The sequence below is a fragment of the Callithrix jacchus genome, chromosome 1, assembly GCF_049354715.1.
Source record: "Callithrix jacchus isolate 240 chromosome 1, calJac240_pri, whole genome shotgun sequence".
NCBI lineage: Eukaryota > Metazoa > Chordata > Mammalia > Primates > Cebidae > Callithrix > Callithrix jacchus.
The window spans coordinates 63,571,413-63,592,904 of NC_133502.1; the positions used below are offsets into that span (position 1 = coordinate 63,571,413).

The following is a 21,492-nucleotide window of genomic DNA, read 5'->3' on the forward strand; positions in this document are numbered from 1 at the left end:
GAGACCGCTTAATGGTTAAGGGATCCATTACTTTGAAGTAAATGAAATGTTTTGGAATCAGAGGTAGTGGTTGTGCAATATTGTAAATGTATTAATGCCACTGAGTTGTTCACTTTAAAATGGTTAATTTTAGGCCGGGTGCAGTGGCTCACACCTGTAATCTCAGCACTTTGGCAGTGGGTGGATCACGAGATCAGGAGTTTGAGAGCAGCCTGGCCAATATGGTGAAACCCAGTCTCTACTAAAAATACAAAAATAAAAAATTAGCTGGGCATGGTGGCACATGCCTGTAGTTCCAGCTACTCTGGAGGCTGAGGCAGGAGAATGGCTTGAACCCAGGAGGCAGAGGTTGCAGTGAGCAGAGATCCCACCACTGCCTGAGCAACAGAGTGAGATTCCATCTCCAAAAAAATAAAATAGGCCAGGCGCAGTGACCCATGCCCATAATCCCATCACTTTGGGAGGTGGCGGGGGGGGGGGGGTCGTCTGAGGTCAGGAGTTCGAGACCAGCCTGGCCAGGATGGTGAAACTCTGTCTCCACAAAAAATATAAAAATTAGCTGGATACGGTGGTGCATACCTGTAATCCCAGCCACTTGGGAAGTGGAGGCAGAATAGCTTGTACCAAGGAGGTGGAGGTTGCAATGGACCAAGATTGTGCCATTGCACTCCAGACTGGGCAACAGAGCAAGACTCAGTCTCAAAAAATAAAATAAACTAAAATGGTTAATTTTATGTTATATGAATCTCATCTCAATAATTTTTATAAGTTGGCATGGTGATTAATGAAAGTGACTCAAAAGATACCATGGAGATCTCAATAGGCTAAGATGGTGAATAGGAAAACCTGCAAAACTACTAGATTTTTCATCGTGGCAATTCTCCTCTAATCTCCAGACTCATCCACGCCAATGACGGTCTATTTTTGTTTGAGACAGTTTTTAATATTACTGCCCACAATTATTGGAGAGAAAGCAGATCCTTTCCTAAAAGAGCCAAAAAAAAAAAAAAAAAAAAAAACTTCCTTCCAGAACCAGTCTTTGCCAACACAGCTGACCATTAAACTGCAGGCACCTGGCGAACTGATGATTAATTAGCATTAGTTGTTCCTCCTGTGCCACGTGAAGAAGGTAAAGTGCCTGTGAGAGAACAGGGAAGGACAATCTGAAAGGAAGACAATGGGGACACAGTGGGAGGCACAAAGTCTGGGGAAGAGAGAGGCTGAAGAAAGAGGTAATGGACCATAGTGTTGGGCACTGCAGAGGTCTAGTAGGACTGAGACTGAAAGGGACCATCAGATTCAGAAAGTGGGAGGTTCTGGCAAAAACATCCTGGGTAAAAGTACAAAATATTGCTGATGGCAATTTTAAAAACCCTAAATAAATGGAGAGATATTACATGCTCATGGATCAGAAGACTTAATATTGTTAAGAAGTCTATTTTCTCCAAGCTGACTGGTTCAATCCCATCCCTATCAAAATTCTAGAAAGTTTTCCATAGAAATTGGCGATGGGGTTCTAAAACTTAAATGTGTATGTAATGGATCTAGATTAGGCAACACAATTGAAATAGAACAAAGTTGGAAGAGTACCTACCTGATCTCAAGACGTATAAAGCTACAGTAATGAAGACAGTATGCTATGCTACTGGTGTAAAGAAAGACAAAGAAATATATGGAATACAAAGGAGATTCCATGTGATGCGTGCTGCATCCCGCGCTGCACAAGGGTTCAAAGACCTAAGAGGGAAGCATTGGGGATAAAGAAGGACACAAACACAATCAGAAAGCTGGGCCAGGCGGTCCCGGAGAGTGAGATGTCAGTCTCTCTGGCCCCAACCTGCCTCAGAGTACTTTATTATATTTGTTCACAAAGCACATAACAGAGGAAGGGTACAGTCACTTAGAACAGCCTGTGGTTATTATTCTCATACTTCAGTTAATATACTTCAGCTAACAACTGTCTTGCAGCAAGGTCAGCGAAAGCTGGTTATCTAAGTCCTGTCTTTGTTCTACCCCGAGACATACACATCCTCCTATTATGGTTTCACTTCTCTGAAGTTCAACCAAAGTTCCCAGCAGCCTTGCTGCTGATCTCCCGGGAGGAGGGGGGCGACTCTGGCTCTCTGCAATTCCAGAAATATAATCAAGCCTACCTGGCCACTTGATTTTTCCAATTTCCAAGGCAACTCGGTGAAGGAGGATAATCTTTCCAACAAATGGTATGGGACAACTGGATATCTACATACAAAATATCAACTTTGACCTTTTTCATAACCCGTGTACAAGAATGAAAAGCAAAAACAAAACCTGACAACTACAAAATGGAGCATAGGACCAGGCCTGGTGGCTCAGGCCTATAATCCCAACACTTTTGGAGGCCAAGGTGGGTGGATCACCTGAGGTCAAATGTCTGAGACCAGCTTTGCCAACATGGTGAAACCCTGTGTCTACTAAATATACAAAAATTAGCCTGGTGTGGTGGTGGGCACCTGTAATCCCAGCTACTCAGGAGGCTGAGGCAGGAGAATTGCTTGAACCTGGGAGCAGAGGTTGCAGTGAGCTGAGATGGCACCACTGCACTCCAGCCTGGGTGACAGAGAAGACGCTTCTCAAAAAAAATAAATAAATAAAAAATAAAGCATAGACCTAAACGTAAGAGCCAAAACTATGAAGCTTCTAGAAGAAATCATAGGAGAAAATCTCAGTGACTTCGTGTTAGGCAAAGATTTCTTAATCAGTATCAATCTCTGGTTTGTGGAAAAAAGATTTCTTAAGTGAGGAGGCAAATTCTATGAGCTATGAAAGAAAAAATACACTAGACTTCATAAAAATTAAAACCTTTTGTCTATTCATTTATTGCCATATATAAGACACATGACATTTGTCCTTGCTCCAGCCTGGATATGGGAAACCCTTGTACAGTTGTCTATCCCAGCAGCTGTCATATGCCAGGCTTCTATTTGTGTACTACAGACTGTACATCCCTCAAGGGCAGAAAACATACCTTGCAAATGTCCTCATTGCCTAACATTTTGATCATTGCAAAGCCCAGGTAAGACTGCATAGTTTCCCATCTGATTAGAATGTTTAGGTCACATATTACTTTCAATTAAAAAAGACTAAAAGGTTATAAACAATTAAATCATCAAAAATCAGGCAATGAAGGTAAATTGTGATACATAAGATAGCATATTACAGCAATTCAAATGTTTTTAAAGAACTTTTAGTTATTGGGCATATGCTGATGATGGAAATTGAAAAATATGAAATACAGAAGACACTGTTTAGAAATAGACCAAAATACACACTGGATTTTAGAACATGTAAAAGTGGCAATTCAGTTTGTGGGAGAGATGGCTTATATTCATTGGAAAGAGCCTTGCCTTTCTTGTAAAGCCTGGACACAGACCACTGACTCCAAGACTGGGGGAAATGTGGAGCCCTGGGAACAGAGAGCAAGCCTGCCCTCTGTCCCTCTGCCCCTCTGCTCACATGGGCACGCAGCCTTAGGCCCCCAAAGTGGAGCATAGACCTAAATGTAAGAACCAAAATAAGAAGCACTTACCCCCATAAGTGGTAGGCTCTCTAAAATGTGTTCACAACCTTTAAAACAGTTATGTTATTTTGGGAAGACACTGTAAGAAAATAATCCTAAAGGGAAAAATATGTATCAGTTGTAGGAAGACATCTATAGGTGCTCCATATAAGCAAAATATAAAAATGAAATGGCTAGGGTCTGCAGCCACCTGGTGGGTGAGAGCAGCAGCCATGGATGGCTTTGTGCAGACCAACTAACAGATGAGTTATAGGAGATCTACATATCGAAATGCAAATTCACACGAGGTCTGTATTAATGTTGGAAATTCCTAAATAAAAATAATCTTTTTTTTCTGAGCCTGGGGGTGGGGGGCGTGGAGTGGAGTGGGGGAGTTGGGTGGAGGGGGAAAGGGTCTTTCTATGTCGCCCAGCGGTGCCAAACTCCTGGCTCAAGCAATCCTCCCACCTCAGCCTGGGAAGCAGCTGGGAATACAGGCAGGTGCCACCAAGCCCGGTTAAATAAAATGTTTCCACCACTTAAAAAAATTAATTTTTGTGGGCACATAGGTGTATATATTTATGGGGCACATGGGATATTTTAAAACAGGCATACAGTGTATAATAATCACATCAGGGTAAATGAGGTATCCAATTTTTTTTTTTTTTGAGACTGAGTCTGGCTCTGTAGCCCAGGCTGGAGTGCAGTGGTACAATCTCGGCTCACTGTAACCTCCGCCTCCGAGTTTCAAACGAATTCTCCTGCTACAGGCGTGTGCCACTACGCCCGGCTGATTTTTGTATTTTCAGTAGAGACAGGGTTTCACTATGTTGGCCAGGCTGCTCTCAAACTCCTGACCTCGTGATCAGCCCGCCTCGGCCTCCCAGAGGGCGGAGATCACAGGCGTGAGCCACTGCGCCCGGCCAAAATACTTGGGGAAAAAAGCAGCATATTTAGTACTGACTTCAGCTGTAAAGAGACAATGCATGCCATAAATATTCATTTGAAAAAGGGTTACATGATTATTTGCAATCATTAATGAACATGGCAACATTCTGGATACTGACAAGAAAACTGCCACAAACATGCAGGCATAATGCACAATAAGGAAGTCCAAGCTGTGGTCGGGGCTCCCTCGCCTCCCTATAAGCTCTGAATTTAGAAAGATGTGGACCGCCTGCCCATCAAGGGTTCTAAAAGGCTGGCTGCGAATGGACCGCCAGGGGCGCTCCACTCACTTCTCCACGTCCCTCGGCGCACCTCCGAGCCGCGCCCGCTCCGGCCCAGGCCGCTCCCTCCCTCCCTCACCCGCCCCGTCTGACGCTAGGGGGCGCCGTAGGCTGCCAGGCGCGCAGCTCGCTGCCCCGGAGGGCCGGGGCGGGGAGGCGGCGGCCATGGACCGCTTCATTTGGACCAGCGGCCTCCTGGAGATCAACGAAATCGTAGTGATCCAGCAGCGCGGGGTGCGAAAACGACGGCGAGGAGAAGGTAGGGCGTCGGCGGCCTTCCCAAAGGACTGGCGGAAGGTCCCCTGGTGAGCGCGCGGCCCTGCTTGGCGCGGCCCGGTTCCCGGTCTCGCTCCTGGCCCTCTGCGGCCCGGCCGGCCTCTGTGCGGTACCAGGCGCTCCTTCACTCCCCGCCGGCCGGTCGCGCGCGGTCCGGGGAGCTCGGGCGCCTTCCCAGCTCGGTACCCGACTTTGGCACGGTTCCCAGTAGGCGCGGTTAGCGGCCGAGTCCCGCCGCCCGGAATACTTCCGGGAGCGCACAGCAGCGGTGCCCGGGAGAAGGCGCGCTGTGGGTCTGCGGGCTCTGGGCTGCGATCGGGCAGCCGACTTCCTCGGCGGGGTTCCAGACACCCTGACGACACCCACCGCGGCCTCGGCACTGGACAGCCCGGTTCCGCCTTTCTGTGAGGCCGTACAGTCCGTGCCCCCGCGGAAGCTTTAGCTGGGACCTTATGCAGGCGGGGGAATTGGCAAATCTGCCCTGGGCAGAGTGGTGAGGGGTTGCGTCGACAGGATTTCCTAAAGAGGTGTCAGTGTCTCATTGGAATGCCCTTGCCAGAGGCTGTTGGGTTTTCGTTTTCGAATTGCTTTAGAAAGGCGTTCTGAGCGTATGTTTTGTAAAGTGTTGTATTAATAGTAGACCGTGCCTTGTAATGCAAGCATAAATCTTCGAAGGTGCGTTTGCAAATCGAGAGGAGAAATAGGAAGTGTAAGTAAGTATTTTGTAGATACTTTTGTGAAACTACGAGATAGTTTCTGTCCTGGGTTGAAATGTATAAACTGGAGTTAGAAAATTTTTTAAACTCATTTACCCACAAGCATTTTTGGTTTCCAGAAGTTTTAATTTGCTGCCTCTCTTCTCTTACCGTTTGTTAACGACACTTCCCGCTGTACTTTGATGTAAGTTCCTCAACTCATAGCTTTTCCTGGTCAGTGCTTACAGCTATGTAGAGGCACAGATGACATTGGACCAGGTCCCCTGACTCCCTTAGGGCATTTTCCATGGGCTGTATTGCCTGTATTATTGAGTAAAGGTCTTTTCCTTAAATAATTTGGGTGGACCTAACTTCACTTACTGCCTTAGCACTTTTTAATTAATTAATTAATTAATTTTGAGACGGAATCTCGCTCTGTTGCCCAGGCTGAAGTGCAGTGGCAGGATCTCATTTCACTGCAACCTCTGCCTCCCGGGTTCAAGCAGTTCTGCCTCAGCCTCCCGAGCAGCTGGGATTACAGGTGCCCGCCACCACACCAGCTAATTTTTGTATTTTTAGTAGAGACGGGGGTTTCACCATATTGGCCAGGCTGGTTTCAAACTCCTAACCTCAAATGATCCACCCACCTCGGCCTCCCAAAGAGCTGGGATTTAAGGCATGAACCACCGTGCCCAGCCTGCCTTGGCACTTCAACTAGTTTGATCTCAAGTTGAGTCTTCCATCCCCGGATTGACGTGGCAAGCTACTTTTTTTCCCTTTCTTACCAATTTACATCTTTGTGACTATTTTAAATGGGAAGGTTAATCCACCTCCCCTTCCTCGGCGTTTTGATTTTGCCCTCTCTTTGAGAGGAACTGAATGTTGACAGTGGCAGATCTGTTCTCAGAGACTCCTCCAGTGCTAGTCCCTGAGGGAGCACTAGGAAGTCATGCTTTTGCAGAGCGTGGCATACTACTATTCTGTGGAACTCCAATGTGAAGACTAGGAACACTTGCTGGCAGGCAGTATAGCTGTGATAGATTCAAAACAATGTAAAATAACAACTGTTAGTACTTTTATATGAAAAATACACTGTCGAACCAGCAAGTTCTAAGTTTTACTTTAAAATTTTTGCTCATTGTTTTAACAGACAAGTATATAGATGTCAGAGGTTTAAGAAACTAATCATGGAGGGAAAATGCTTTAGACCCTGTGATCTAGTCAGGGTCTTAACTCTTCTAAAGAATTAACTCTTCTAAAAGATTGAAATTTGAGTGGAGCTCTAAGAGGAGTCCCCTCACCACTGTGCCCCAGGGCTGAACTGACTTAGCCACTTGCTGAATTGCCTTGAGGCTACTTGGTCCCCAGGCTGAATGAGGCACAGGCTGACTCCTGGAGGAAAGTGCATTATGAGGTTTCCTTCATCTGTTGGAAGGTTTCCAGATCTCCTGTGGTGCTAAAGACTATACAAGGCTACACATCAGCCCCCAAATCTGATGAAGTTAGTCTCCCTTTTAGGATGCCTCACTAGCTCCCTTGGCCCGGGGACTGCAGTCCAGATTGCTTAGCCTTCATAGCTTTGCATCCCAACCCACTCCCTGGGCAAGTGTGTGCATGGCTGTCTTCTAGACTAGTTGGATGCTCCTGGAGCACAGGTGTACCTTGCTCATCCTTGTATCTCCTGTGTGGTTGTGGGTATGAAACACATTTTTTAAAGACCTGAATAATTAAAATACCTACTATGAGCCAGGAGCTGTATATGCCATCTTATTTAATCCTCTCACCAGGAATATGATGTATTTTACTGAATAAGAAAATAATGCTAAGACATACAGTGAGTTGCCTAAGATCCACAAAGAGAAGATTTAAATCTCTATTGATCAGGCTCCCAAAGCCTGTGCTTTGTTTATGTGAGCTGCAGTGAACCAAGATCATGTCACTGCACTCCAGCCTCGGCAACAGAGATTCCATCTCAAAAAAAAAAAAAAGGACTTCATAATATAGCAGTCACCAGTGCCACTCTTGATGTAATGTTTAATACAGCTAATCTTCCCAAAGATGAGGAAACTGAGACCCACAGTTGATACTTGAGAAAACTGTGAGCTGTCCAAGGTCATACAACTAGTAACTGGTGGAGATAGAATTGCAAACCAGATCCAATGGACTGCTCTTCCCACTGCACAAGTGCCTCTTATGAATACATGCATGCTTACTTGTTTATACAGGCATAATTTTCATGGCCTCATTATGACTGGATAATGTGTTACTTTCAGAAGCACTGTAGACAGGTCATTTGTTTGAATTCACAGACGCTTCTGTAGCCTCGGCTAATTTAAAAGATAATGTAAGGTTAGTAATGTATAAAGTGGCAAGTTGGCATCTTATATCAGAAGATTTAGAAAATATTTAATCTTTTTCAGCTAACAATTTCACTTTTAGGAATTTGCCTTTAAGAAATAATCAGAGATGTGTAAAAATATTATATATGAGAATGTTAATCCTAGCATTATTATATATTACATATAATATTATTATATATGTGGAAAAATTGGAAGCAATCTAAATGCCCACCATAGGGATTGATTAATTAAATTATGACATGGGGCCTGTCGAGATGGCTCACACCTGTAATCCCAGCACTTTGGGAGGCCAAGGCTGGCGGATCCCGTGAGGTCAGAAGTTCAAGACCAGCCTGGCCAACGTGGTAAAACCCTGTCTCTACTAAAAATACAAAAAATTAGCTGGGTGTGGTGGCAGGCACCTGTAATCCCATCTACTCAGGATGCTGAGGCAGGAGAATCACTTGAACCCAGGAGGTGGAGGTTGCAGTGAGCTGAGATCGAGCCATTGCACTCCAGCCTGGGTAACAAGAGCGAAACTCTGTCTCAAAAAAATAATAATAATAATAAAATAATAAAAAATATTGAGAACTAAGTTACTTGGTTTTGCATAAATGAAATTAACCAAAATGTTTGAAGCCAGACTGAACTGAGTGCCAACAGTACATGTGTTTTATTTCTGATTCTGAGAAAAACATGGACTCATAAGGTCTATTCTCTGACGTGTTGAAGTTTGTTGATGGCACAATCTCTCGTGAAGTGTATTTAGACTAGATGGTTCAGAAGGTCTGTTTTCATTAAAGTTTACTAACCATATCATTATTTACTGCTTAATACTATTAAAACAATAATACAATCAGGCCAGGCGAGGTGGCTCATGCCTGTAATCCCAGACTTTGGGAGGCTGAGGCAGGTGGATCACCTGAGGTTGGGAGTTTGAGACCAGCCTGACCAACATGGAGAAACCCTGTCTCTACTAAATATACAAAATTAGCTGCAATTTTGTATATTTAGTAGAGACAGGGTTTCTCCATGTTGAGGAAACATAGATGTAAATATACAAAATGGTAGTGCATGCCTGTAATCTCAGCTACTCAGAAGGCTGAGGCAGGAGAATCGCTTGAACCCAGGAGGTGGGGGTTGCACTGAGCTGAGATCGCGCCATTGCACTCTAGCGTGGGCAACAAGAGCGAAAGTCCGTCTTAAATAAATAAATAAATAATAATTCCATCAGACCTTACTCTTAGAAACAATTTTTAAAAGGTATGTCAAGAAGTGTGTTATTTATTATACGGGGACTTTTTGACAGATGTTCCTGTGTGTGCTTGATTTAACAACAAATGATTGTATATACAGTTATAATTACAGTTCAGAGTTTCATGAAGATGTACATGCCTGTGATCAATCTTTTCTTTTTATTTATTAGACATGTAATAAAGTTGTTAAGTATGGATAAGCCAAAAGGAGAAACTTGAAATAATCAATAATCCTACTATGCATAAACAATTACTTCTGGGGTGTTCTGTGTATGGAGTCATGCTATATGTACTATTTTGAGACCTGCTTTTTTCTATATTAATATCATAAGTCTCTATGTTATCAACCACATATATAATTTATTATTTTTATTTAAGAATGTTATATAATAATGCTCCAATTCGTTATTTACTTTACAAATATTTTTAACATGTTATTTTAAACTCAAAACAATTCCAATCTTATTATGCTTTCCATAGAGTTTATGTTGTAAGGCTGCCTTATAAATGGGACTAGCCTTGTAACTTTTATTTTTTTCTTTTTTTAATCTAGGACTTAGTGAGCAACAGACATAACTTTTAAAATAACTGAATATTCCTGGAAAGGACACAAGCAAGCCCTATCTTATGGCAAATTCCACTTTCTAGTAACTTCAGTTAATAGAAGCTTCTAGTACATATCTTGTTTTTAACAGAAACATAGGGGTTTAATTCATTCATCTCTTGGGTTCCAACTCTAACATTTGCTTATTTATATTACTTTCAGGGCAGAGTAACAAGTAGTGAGGGTTAAAGGTTTGGTCCTAAAGACCTAGCTGGCATTTCTTGGTGATTGTATTGTAGTTTTGAAGAAATTTTAAAATTTATATTTTGAATATAATATAATTTTTTCTTTTTTTATTCAATCATTTGATCCATCTAGAATTCATTTTGGTGCATTGTATTAGGTACAAACCCAAAGCATATGTCCTAGTCAGCTTAGCTGCTAAAACAGAATACCATAACCTGGTGGCTTAAACAACAGGCGTTTATTTCTCATAGTTCTGGAGACTGGGAAGTCTGGTGCTGGAAGATCAAGGTGCTGGCAGATTTGGTTGTTGGTGAGGACCTTCCTGGCTTGCAGATGACCACCATTTCCCTGTGTACTTGCACGGTCTTCTCTCAGCACGCACTCATGGAGAGGAAGCCCTCCTGTCTGTTCATCTTCTTATAGAGATACTAGTCCCATCAGGAGGGCCCCACCTCATGATCTTCGAAACCGAATCACCCCCAAAGGCTCCATCGCCAAACACCATGGCATCAAGGATTAGGGCTTCCACATATGAATTTGGAAGTTTTACTTTAATGCTAATGGGTTTAATGCCTTCTTAGAAAGGTCTTCTCCACTCAGATTACTTAAAAAATTATCTCATGATTTTTTTCTAGTGCTTTTATAATTTTTCTTTTTTTTATTCAATCATTTGATCCATCTAGAATTCATTTTGGTACATTGTATTAGGTACTAACCCAGATATATGGCTTTTTCTGTTTTCTACCTGGCAACCCAGTTGTCCCAGTGCCATTGATTGAATCTCCATCCATATTTATTTTTGTATGTATTTGTATCTATTCCTGGATTTTGTTTTTATTAAAAATGTTTGAGTGTTATACATGAACTGCAAAAAAATTCAATCAGTAGTGAAGTGTAGAGGTAAAAAGAGCTCTTTGCTTCCTTTCTACTCCTTTCCTCACACTTTTTCTGAGATAATGATTGTTAACAGATAACTATGTGTTCCTCTTCGACCCTTTTCACTACGTGTGTGTCTGCAACCACACACATATAGAGCATATGTAATATTGTCTATTGCGGTAAATCACTTTCTTTCCCATCCATCCAATGTCTTAGAGTTCCATGGTAATCCATGCAGTTCTACCTCGTCATTTCTATTTTACCTTTGCATGGAATGCAGCGTATGAATGTGTATCATACTTGGTTGTTTGCATTTTCTTCCAATTCTGTCAGGACTATGGAGATAGGTTATGAAGTATGTAGCATTGGTCCTCTTTAATTTGTGATAAGCCTATGCTAAAAGTAAAATGTTTATTTATAAGATTAATTGAGTGTTGTATAATTCATGAAGAAGAAAATCTGAACCATTGTTATTAATATTTTGTGATGCTCTTTCTTTCTAGATAAAATTTAATGCTGGGACTCTCCTTCTTAGCACACACCGACTGATTTGGAGAGATCAGAAAAATCATGTAAGATATAGTTTTTTGCATCTGTTGTACGTTTTATTTTGTTTATCTATTTTTTAGAGACAGGGTCTTGCTGTGTTGCCCGGGGTGATCTATAACCTCTGGGCTAAAGTGATCCTCCTGGCCTCAACCTCCTGAGTGGCTGGGACTATAGGTATGAGCCACCATAGTAGGTTTTAAATCACTGACGCTTTTTCTTCTTTTTTCATTTTTGGTAAAACTTATATAATGAATGCAATAATAAGTTTTCCTTTTCTGAATGACAAAAGAGTGTGTCCCATATAATTTCTCTAAATGGAGTGGGAAACAGGAGTTAGCGTGTTGTCTTTTATTGAGCTCCAGAAAAGTCCATGTAGTTATTGGATGGAGAATCATGTTTTTTAAATACCAGTCAAATTCTACTCTATATCTGAATGTTCCATGTGTAACAGGGGAATAATTCCCCCATCAGTTGTGAGGGAGTCTTTAAAAAGAGCTCATAGGTCCTTAAAACCACTAGTCCTAGGTTGTCGTTGAGAATCAGGAGGCTACGTCTGCCAGCAAGTGCATGCTTTTACTAGATATTGAAAACTGTTTCTAACTGACTCAACAAGAGGATTCCCCCATGCCCATTTATTTTGGAGACAGAGTCTCACTCTTGTCGCCTAGGCTGGAGTGCAGTGGCACAATATCGGCTCATTGCAACCTCTGCCTCCCAGGTTCAAGCGATTCTCCTACCTCAGCCTCCTGAGTCACTGTGATTACAGGTGCCCATCACCATGCCAGGCTAATTTTTGTATTTTTAGTAGAGACAGGGTTTCACCATGATGGTCAGGCTGGTCTCAAATCCCTGAGTTCCTGATCCATCCACCTCATCCTCCCAAAGAGCTGGGATTACAGGCATGAGCCACCGTGCCCAGCCTGTTTATTTTTTTATTTTTTTCAGGAAGGGAGAGTGAGTTATGTGTATACAGAGCTGATATCTTTATTCCCAAGAGTTTCAACCTGAAAGTATATATACATTAATTTTAGCATTGCCAGTAAAATAGCTGTCTCATCTGTGCTTTTATTTTCCTGACTGTTCCCCCAAACCCCATGAAATTTTAGTACCACAAATAAACTATATACTGTACTGTAGCCCTTGAAGGGCTGCTGCTAAGCCTTACGATATCTAACTTTTTTACACCCCGGGAACTAACTTTTGTCTCCTAGGTCTGATATTGCCCCTGTTGATAATGCATGCCTTAGAGCAGGAGTCCCCAACTCCACCAGGCCACAGACCAGTACTAGTCTATGGTGTGATAGGAACCAGGTCAGATAGCAGGAGGTGAGTGGCGGGTGAATATTACCACCTGAGCTCTGCCTCCCATCCGATCAGCAGGGGCATTAGATTCTGACAGGAGCATGAACCATATTGTGAAGTGCACATGTGCGGGATCATGCACTCCTTATGAGAATCTAATGCCTGATGATGTGAAGTGAAACAGTTTCATCCTGAAACTACAACTCCTGCTCCCCAGGAAATACTGTCTTCCATGAAACCAGTCCCTGGTACCAAAAAGGTTGGGGACTGCTGCCGTTGACTGTTAATATTGTCTAATTCCTTTAAAGGTAATATATATTCAGAAAATAAATCTTTTTGGGGAGGATAGAATGGATGTCTTTAAACAATATGTTGATAAGTTAATCTTAGTATAATTTTTTGAATATCATATAAAGAGGTCAATTTGAACAAATCTTTAGACTTACTACATTGCTTGTCATATATAAAAATTAAACATACTGTTTATATATGTTAAAAATTAAATGTACCGGCTAGGCACAGTGGCTTCTGCCTGTAATCCTGGCACTTTGGGAGGCCAAGGCAGGGGGATCACTTAAGGTCAGGAGTTTGAGACTAGCCTGGTCAGCATGGTGAAACCTGTTCTCTATTAAAAATACAAAAATTAGCTGGGTTGTGGTGGTGCTCGCCTGTAATTCCAGCTATTAAGGAGCCTGAGGCAGAAGAATTGCTTGAACCTGGGAGGCAGAGGTTGCAGTGAGCCAAGATCGTGCCACTGCACTCCAGCCCAGGTGACAGAGCAAGACTCTGTCTCAAGAAAAAAAAAAAACTTAAACATACAAATAAAGGTATGCTACATCAATATTTTCTATTTAAAACTATTAATAGTTGTATGTGGGCATATGAGTGAAGTGTGGAAAATTATAAAGAAGAGAAAGTCATCTACATAAATGCTCTCCTTAAAATTGTTTTGATGTATCTGTTTTGTTTTTTGCTTTCACTGTAAGCAAATATTACAAGTAAAAAGTTTTCATAGAAATGTTACTCTTAGAAAATACACCCATTGTAAAAACAAAAGCTAGTCACAGCTTCTTTTACACTTCTTATGTTCTTCCACACAGGAAAATGCCACCACAGTATTGTTTTCATTTAATTTTTCCTTGAGTTCCTTTAAGGAATAAAATTATTATTGTTTTTCATTGTTTTTATTAAGGTATATGACACTCTGATTAATGCTATAAAACAAGGATTTCTGGCAAGTGTTATGGATGTTGGGTAGAGTCTTTGATTGAGCTACTGATTCCCTCCTAGGAGTGCTGCATGGCCATTCTTCTTTCCCAAATTGTGTTCATTGAAGAACAGGTGGCTGGAATTGGGAAGAGGTAAGGTCTATATAGCACTGTCTTTATTCACAGAAGACATTTCCTGTCATGCTATTGGTCAAGAGGTCCTATCTTAGACTCAATGATGTGTGAATTCATTCTTAAAGCATGAATAAAGTACCTAGGTTTGCTGTAATATCCTTGTCTATTTTACATGGGTCATAATAAAAAAATGTGGCCCAGTTATCATTGTCTTTCCATAGACAATTTGCTTTCACATGCCTGTGTACCTTTCATTTCATACTTAAAATCAGAAGTAATCTATTGAAAAAAATAACTGACTTTGCTCCTGTTTCTAGCTGATCGTTAAGTTCGTTTCTTAAGTTTGACTTGTTCAGATAGCAGGATTAAATAGCATATAATAATAGTTATTGTACAAAGCAGGACATTTATCAGAATAATGAGGGGTACAATGAACAGTTAGACCAGGGCAACAGGGACACAATTGGAGTGTCCCAGGCAAGCCAGGAGATGAGGCCACCCTAGTATAAAAGCGTAAGTTCAAATGCTCCTGTTTATTCAAATGTACTGAAAACTTGGCTTTATATTTTAAGTACATGTAATTGAGGAGACATGTGAACAAATATTATCGGCATGGGAATTTTTTTTCCTATGGAGGCTTATCTTTAGGTTTAGCAAAATTAGACACTTCAGTAGAAGTTAAACAATGTTGAGCTTCGCTGGACGTGAAATGCATGCCTTGATCATAATGTTATGATTTACTGTAAAATATTAATTTGACCATAAAAGAAACTAACCAACATTTTAAAAAGATTAATAAGCCATAGTTTTTTTAAGCCATAGATTTTTAGGGTAGATTGTTTTTATGATTTATATTTTTCCCTTATCACTTTTCGCCATTGTATTAAGGTTGTTCCAGGTTATTTAATTTTCCTTTCCTGTGTTCCAAGAAAATCTAAACTAAAAGAAATATTTAAAATATTTACCTTCACATTAGTGTTGTATTTTTTAAACATCTCCAGTGAGGAGGACTTCAGTAATATGCCAAGTTAACTTTTCTCAAGTATTCTCTTTAGTTCCCAGCCCCTCCCCTCAATCAGTTACATTTGGTTGGATTTCAGGATGTGTATGTTTCACCTTTTAACATCTCTGAACTAAAGATGCTTCTTTCGTTTCATACACAAGGAAATAGGTGGTGTCCTTACAAGGCTGGCGCCACCTATTCATATTGATGAGGCCCAGTGCCTGGTGTTTCAATTTTACTGTGATATTTAGGTAACCATGTGGTTCCATAAAAGTAAAAGTAAAATTGAGTAAATAGTTGTGATGATTAATAAAGAAAAAGCACTAAACTAGGTACCCGGGATGCTTAGAGTATTTTAGTTTCCCTAATCTTTCTGGAAGATTGCTTATTGACCAGGTTGAAGAAAAAGGAGGAAAACAGACTTATTCAGCTGACCAAATGTAGCGGTATTTTTAGAAGATAATGGTAGTTTGTGTTCTCAGAGCCAAAGCATTTTGGGAATTCTTTTTGTTATTGGATATCTTTCTAGATCATGCTGTTGATTGAGTGGCATTTTCCAACAAATGACACTGTAGAATGTTAGCTTTGGATGGAGTTTTAATAAAATATCGGCTGGCCATTTTTACAGATATGTTTTCAAATGAATAAGGTTGTATGCTTTGGCAGAAATTATAGGCCCCCTTATAATCTCTGGGGTTGTTTGTAGTTGGAAAACCATAATCATAGACTCAGAATTTTGCAAATTTATTTTGACCATATTTTCTGAAGCAACGCTTTAATTTATGGAACTAGTAACTTGAAGCTTTTTGGTTCATAGCTTGTAAGTTTTAAGTAGAGAGATTTTTGAAAGCTTCATTAATATAGAAATAATACACACTTTACAGGATGCTTTTTGGGATGTTTGTTTCTACATGAATATATTAAAAGTTATGAAGGTAGAATCTCTTTTTGAAAGGCAATTCAGTATATTACATTTGTTGTTTCTTCAGTGGCAAAGTAGTGGTTCATCTTCACCCAGCTCCTCCTAACAAAGAACCTGGCCCATTCCAGAGTAGTAAGAACTCCTATATCAAACTGTCCTTCAAAGAACATGGCCAGATTGAGGTAAGTTTCTATATGAATAAAATCCTACTATAAAGGTGGTGTGTGTGTGTGTGTGTGTGTGTGTGTGTGTGTGTGTGTGTGTGTTGTGGCTTGTTAATACGATGGAAGGTAGTATTATACAACATGTCAGATTTCACCACATTTTTACAATAAAATTTTTATTATATCTTAAACCTTAGCAGTGAATGGTGAAGTTTAGGTTTCATCAGGAATGGGAAGCAGAGGGTGTGGTCCCAAGGAAGGTAGAGAGGCTGGAAAATACACTAAGTCATGCCATTCGCCTACTAGCACAGTTTTCAGTGGCATATTGTAGTTAAAGGAACAGAGTGTAAATGCAGTGATATGTTAAACTGTCTCAGTATCTGAAGGTTCCCCAGCTTTAAATCAGGCTGTCTGTCTTGATTAACTCCAGTTAATCTTAATCACTTAAGTAGTTTTCTGCAGTATGATAGTTTATACGTTCTGAATAAGTTGCTGTACAAGAATTCTTAAGACATTCGAAGTGTGTATTTATTCTCCCCATCAACATCATAAATTATTATTAATTTTTTCTGTAGCACCTCACCCAGTGTTCCTGACAAGTGATCACTAAGGAGATATAAGTGATTGACTAAAGTTTTTGTCATTGAAATTGAAAAATATATTTGATTATTTGTGAGCATAGGTATGTTTTGGTCCTACTTTTTGGTTTTATATTTTAACTAGACAAATTATTCTCTGCTTCCTTCATCAAGAATGGTTGTATATTTTTCCTGGCACTGTGTTTGTTTCATTATAGATCAAAAACAATCCACATACACAGGATTGTTTAAAGTAAGTCTATTGATTTCATTGTCACTCATCTCTTTGTTGAGAATAGCCCACTTTATATAGAAGGTCAGTTCCTTCTCTCTTTTTTTTTTTTCTTTGTGCTTTTCCTTGTATTTTCTTTGATGTCTCTGAGAATTTTGGGCTTGCTGCAAATAACTGAACAAACTTTTATATTAAAGAAATGTTAACTAATGAGTTATACAAGGATGCAAGGATGCCACAACCTGACTGACTCATTTAAAGTGTATTTATTTGCATAATAGTTTTACAGGCGTTTATCAGAGGAAATGACACAGAGAAGATGGGAGAATATGCCAGTTTCCCAGTCATTACAAACAAATATAGGACCCCCAGGTATTTTTTTAACTATTTGGTAATCCAGTATTTTTAACTTTATACTTATATCTTCATTAAGAAAAAGATTCTGTGCTTGTAGAACTTCCTCAAAACAAAATACTGCAATGGTATTATGATTCAAAAAAAAAATATTTTCAGCTGGGCGCAGTGGCTCACACCTGTAATCCCAGCACTTTGGGAGGGCGGATGACAAGGTTAAGGGTTTGAGACCAGCCTGGCCAACATAGTAAAAGCCCATTTCTACTAAAAATACAAAAATTAGCTGGGCATGGTGGTATGTGCCTATAATCCCAGCTGCTTGGGAGGCTGAGGCAGGAGAATCGCTTGAACCTGAGAAGCAGAGTTGCAGTAAGCCAAGATGGTGTCGTTGCACTCCAGCCTGGGTGACAGGGCAAGACTCTGTCTCAAAAGAAAAAAAAAATTTAATTTCACAGCACCTCATTTAGTTCTGTGTAGACAGCAGACACTTAGTAAACATAAGTGTTACTAAGATAAACAACTGCTTACCAGCACAATTCTTTGGGTGATATAGAAGGTGAGTTCACTCATTGCATTCTGTTCTTCATAATCAGTGTGGCATTTGAGGGAATAAACAGTACAACTGGGTGCTTTCCAGGCCCATCTAAATTAATCGCCAACACTAGACAGGTAATTAAATGTATGAAAGTAGCTTGGATAATAACTGTTAATTAAGAACCAAAATTTAAACTGATTTTTTTTTTTTGTATGTTTGAGACCCTATTAAGTATCTGGCTGGGCGCTATGGCTCACGCATGTAATCCCAGCTTTTAGGGAGGCAGAGGTGAGAAGGTAGCTTGAGCCCAGGAGTTTGAGACCTGCCTGGGCAATATATCTAGACCCTGTTCTCCATAAAAAGGAAAAAAACAAAAAGACACACACACACACACAAAAAAGGGTATCTGATACATCAAATCTCGTCAAAGAATGAAAATGATAGGAAATTTAACTTATATCTAAAATGCTTAGTAAAATATGCCATTTACTGTATATTTGGTTTTTCTTGAATGATTTGAAGATCATTATGTACAGCAAGAAAGAAACAAATGTTTTGAAAGGAAGTTAAATGTGAGTGTATGCTGTTTTTCTTTGGTTCTTTGTGGGTCCTTTACCGCTATTGAAAACAATGTAGTCGGTTACAAAAGATTTTGTTTCCTTCCTATTTTGTATGTTTTATTTTCTACTTCTTTTTTTTTCAGCCAGGAAGAATAAGGGCTGTAGGAAATGTAGGTATTGAAAGGAAGCTGGAAGAAAAAAGAAAAGAAACTGACAAAAACATTTCTGAGGTAACTGTTAAGTTCTGCCTCTCCATATATTCCAGCCGTTTGTGTGTATTCTTTTGGATAGAACTGTGACTAATTCCCTTCTGTAATTTAGAATATATTTCATTTGCCTGAAGCTACGTAGTCTCCTATTCTCTTTAACAGGTCTACCTCTGGCTGGCAAAATCTAACCAAAACCTTTTTCTAAAAGGAATAAAAAAGAAATGCAAATTTGTTTGCTGTTAGAAAACACATCATAGAAGGTTGTGTGTAGATTTTAAAGTCTAGATGAAATTGATTGGAGGATACTCCTAATGAGCTCAGGGTTCTCTGTATAATTATTTTAGAAGTTGAGGTAACTTAGTTAAGAGAAAAATGCTGTTCTGTGGCCACTGTCTGTGGCCAGATACCACACTGGTTTATGTTGATGACCACTCAGGGATCAGACACCAGACAGACATCAGTAAGAATGGCTCAAACCAGCCCATCACGTCTACTAGGAGACAACCTTGAGCATGTACCTTCCAGTGTTTCTGAGGCTTTATCATGTATGAGGAAATTCAAGAGAAGGGGAAAGAACTGTAGTTAAAAAGACAGTTATGCATTGGATTAGTTAATACAGCTAAACATATCATTGGTTTTTCCATGTTTATATAAAAATGGTCTTGGTTTTTTTCACAAAATGATGCTTTAAAGTAAATCTTTGTTTTTATAGTAATTCGTAAGTAAAATTCCATCGATGGTTGCTGTTCAGAGAATTTCAAAGATTTATGTCAATCAAGTAAAGTCTAAAACTACAAATAGTTATTTGAATACTTATTTGGGGCTCACTAATTGAAAATATACTGGCCGGGTGCGGTGGCTCAAGCCTGTAATCCCAGCACTTTGGGAGGCCGAGGCTGGTGGATCACGAGGTCAAGAGATCGAGACCATCCTGGTCAACATGGTGAAACCCCGTTTCTACTAAAAATACAAAAACTTAGCTGGGCATGGTGGCGCATGCCTGTAATCCCAGCTACTCAGGAAGCTGAGGCAGGAGAATTGCCTGAACCCAGGAGGCGGAGATCGCGCCATTGCACTCCAGCCTGGTTAACAAGAGTGAAACTCCATCTCAAAAAAAAAAGAAAGAAAAAAGAAAATATAGAGTACTGTTGGAGAACCAAGGGCATTTGACCTTATTAAGTGCCCATAGTAGGTTTTTCTGGTTGTTTATCTATGGTGAAGCTGGGTGTTTTCCTTCTCCAAATTGGCAGCTGGATGCAGATTCTCTATCACACTCATGTTCTGTCCCTTTGGCAACACTAGAGGTGATGCTGTGTTCTTTTGTCAGAGGCACATCTTATCTCTGTCACATTAGCAGCTGTTAATATTCAGTGCCTAGATCTATTAGTTCATTGGTGGTGGTAAATAGTGATGATTCTGTGTTTATTTTTCACTTATTAGTTGGAATACTTTTTAAAGAAATGTTTCCCTTTATCTGCTGTTTGGTTGTCCCGTTCATATAGGAAAGGCAGGATAATTGCATTTTCCTTTTTCATCAGGGTAATAAATTATTTCCTTATTATCTTCTGATGAATGAGGCTAATCTAACTAATTAGGTTTTTTTAACATGTCATTATGAATTCATGAAGCTTAGCATATTTGATGGGTTTCAATCAGTTACAGTTATCCTATTTGAAGCTCAAATTGTCCCATCTTTGGCTAGTGGGAGCTGCTTCAAGTCGACCCTCTGAGTGCTTTTGTTGTGACTTGGTGAACTTTGCTAGCTTCTTCATGATCTGATGTGACAACAGTTCCAGGACCAGCTTATAAATTTCCTGCTCCAGATCTGGAATCCACCATTTATCTGAGAAGCTCTGGTTTCTTTTAGTGTGAAATGGTATTTTAGAACTACAGTCTGCCTGCTAGTCATATCCATGACTATTGAGTTGATCTTTGTTTCTAGGCTTTTTCAATGGCAGAGCTAGAATTTTGTCCTTGTCAATATAAAGTGCCTAACGAGAGCATATTTATCTTTTCTATTCAAATTTAGGATGACACTACCGAATAATTACTAGAACAGTTGTTTTTTTTTTTTTTTGAGACGGAGTTTTGCTGTTGTCACCCAGACTGGAGTGCAATGGCACGATCTCGGCTCACCGCAACCTCCGCCTTCTGGGTTCAAGCAATTCTCCTGCCTCACCCTCCCGAGTAGCTGGGATTACAGGCAGGTGCTACCATGCCCAGCTAATTTTTGTATTTTTAGTAGAGACGGGGTTTCACCTCGTTGACCAGGATGGTCTTGATCTCTTGACCTCGTAATCCACCTGCCTGAGCCTCCAAAAGTGCTGGGATTATAGGCGTGAGCCACCGCGCCTGGCTAGAACAGTTTTAAAAAAAAATCGTATATGTGTTTTCCCCATTCTTCATACATTTGAAAAATAGGTGTACTGTATTTACACAATCTGAGCCTGCAGCCACTACATATACTTCCCCCCAGCTCCAGCTCTCATTGAGTCTTAGTTTTACATAGCTCTATGTTTAGTGCCAACAGTCCTATGCTGAGCTCTCTGTAGTCACTTTGGTTGTCTGAAGCTCATTTGGTAGTAGATTTTTTAGGAAATGATCATAGAACAACCCTGTGTCTGTCATGTTTGTCTTCCTTAGACATGAAGATTAGTTTTGTTGGATTTTAAATCCTTGGCTCCCATTTTCCTTCTTTGAGTGCCTGCATTATATTACTTTCTTTTTTTTCCTTTGGTCTGG

The 21,492-nt window shown here is 40.3% G+C and overlaps 1 protein-coding gene across 1 annotated transcript in view; it reads left to right on the forward strand.

The window, feature by feature from the left end:
• The first annotated feature begins 4,731 nt into the window (after positions 1-4,731).
• The window catches only part of LOC128931542 (vacuolar protein-sorting-associated protein 36-like), a 38,033-nt gene continuing 21,272 nt past the window's right edge, over positions 4,732-21,492 (forward strand). The window contains 7 exon segments of the mRNA XM_078355541.1: positions 4,732-5,003; positions 5,005-5,023; positions 11,503-11,571; positions 14,141-14,211; positions 16,186-16,300; positions 17,374-17,464; positions 18,689-18,771. Coding sequence (XP_078211667.1) covers positions 4,747-5,003; positions 5,005-5,023; positions 11,503-11,571; positions 14,141-14,211; positions 16,186-16,300; positions 17,374-17,464; positions 18,689-18,771 — 705 coding nt within the window. The 5' untranslated portion in view covers positions 4,732-4,746.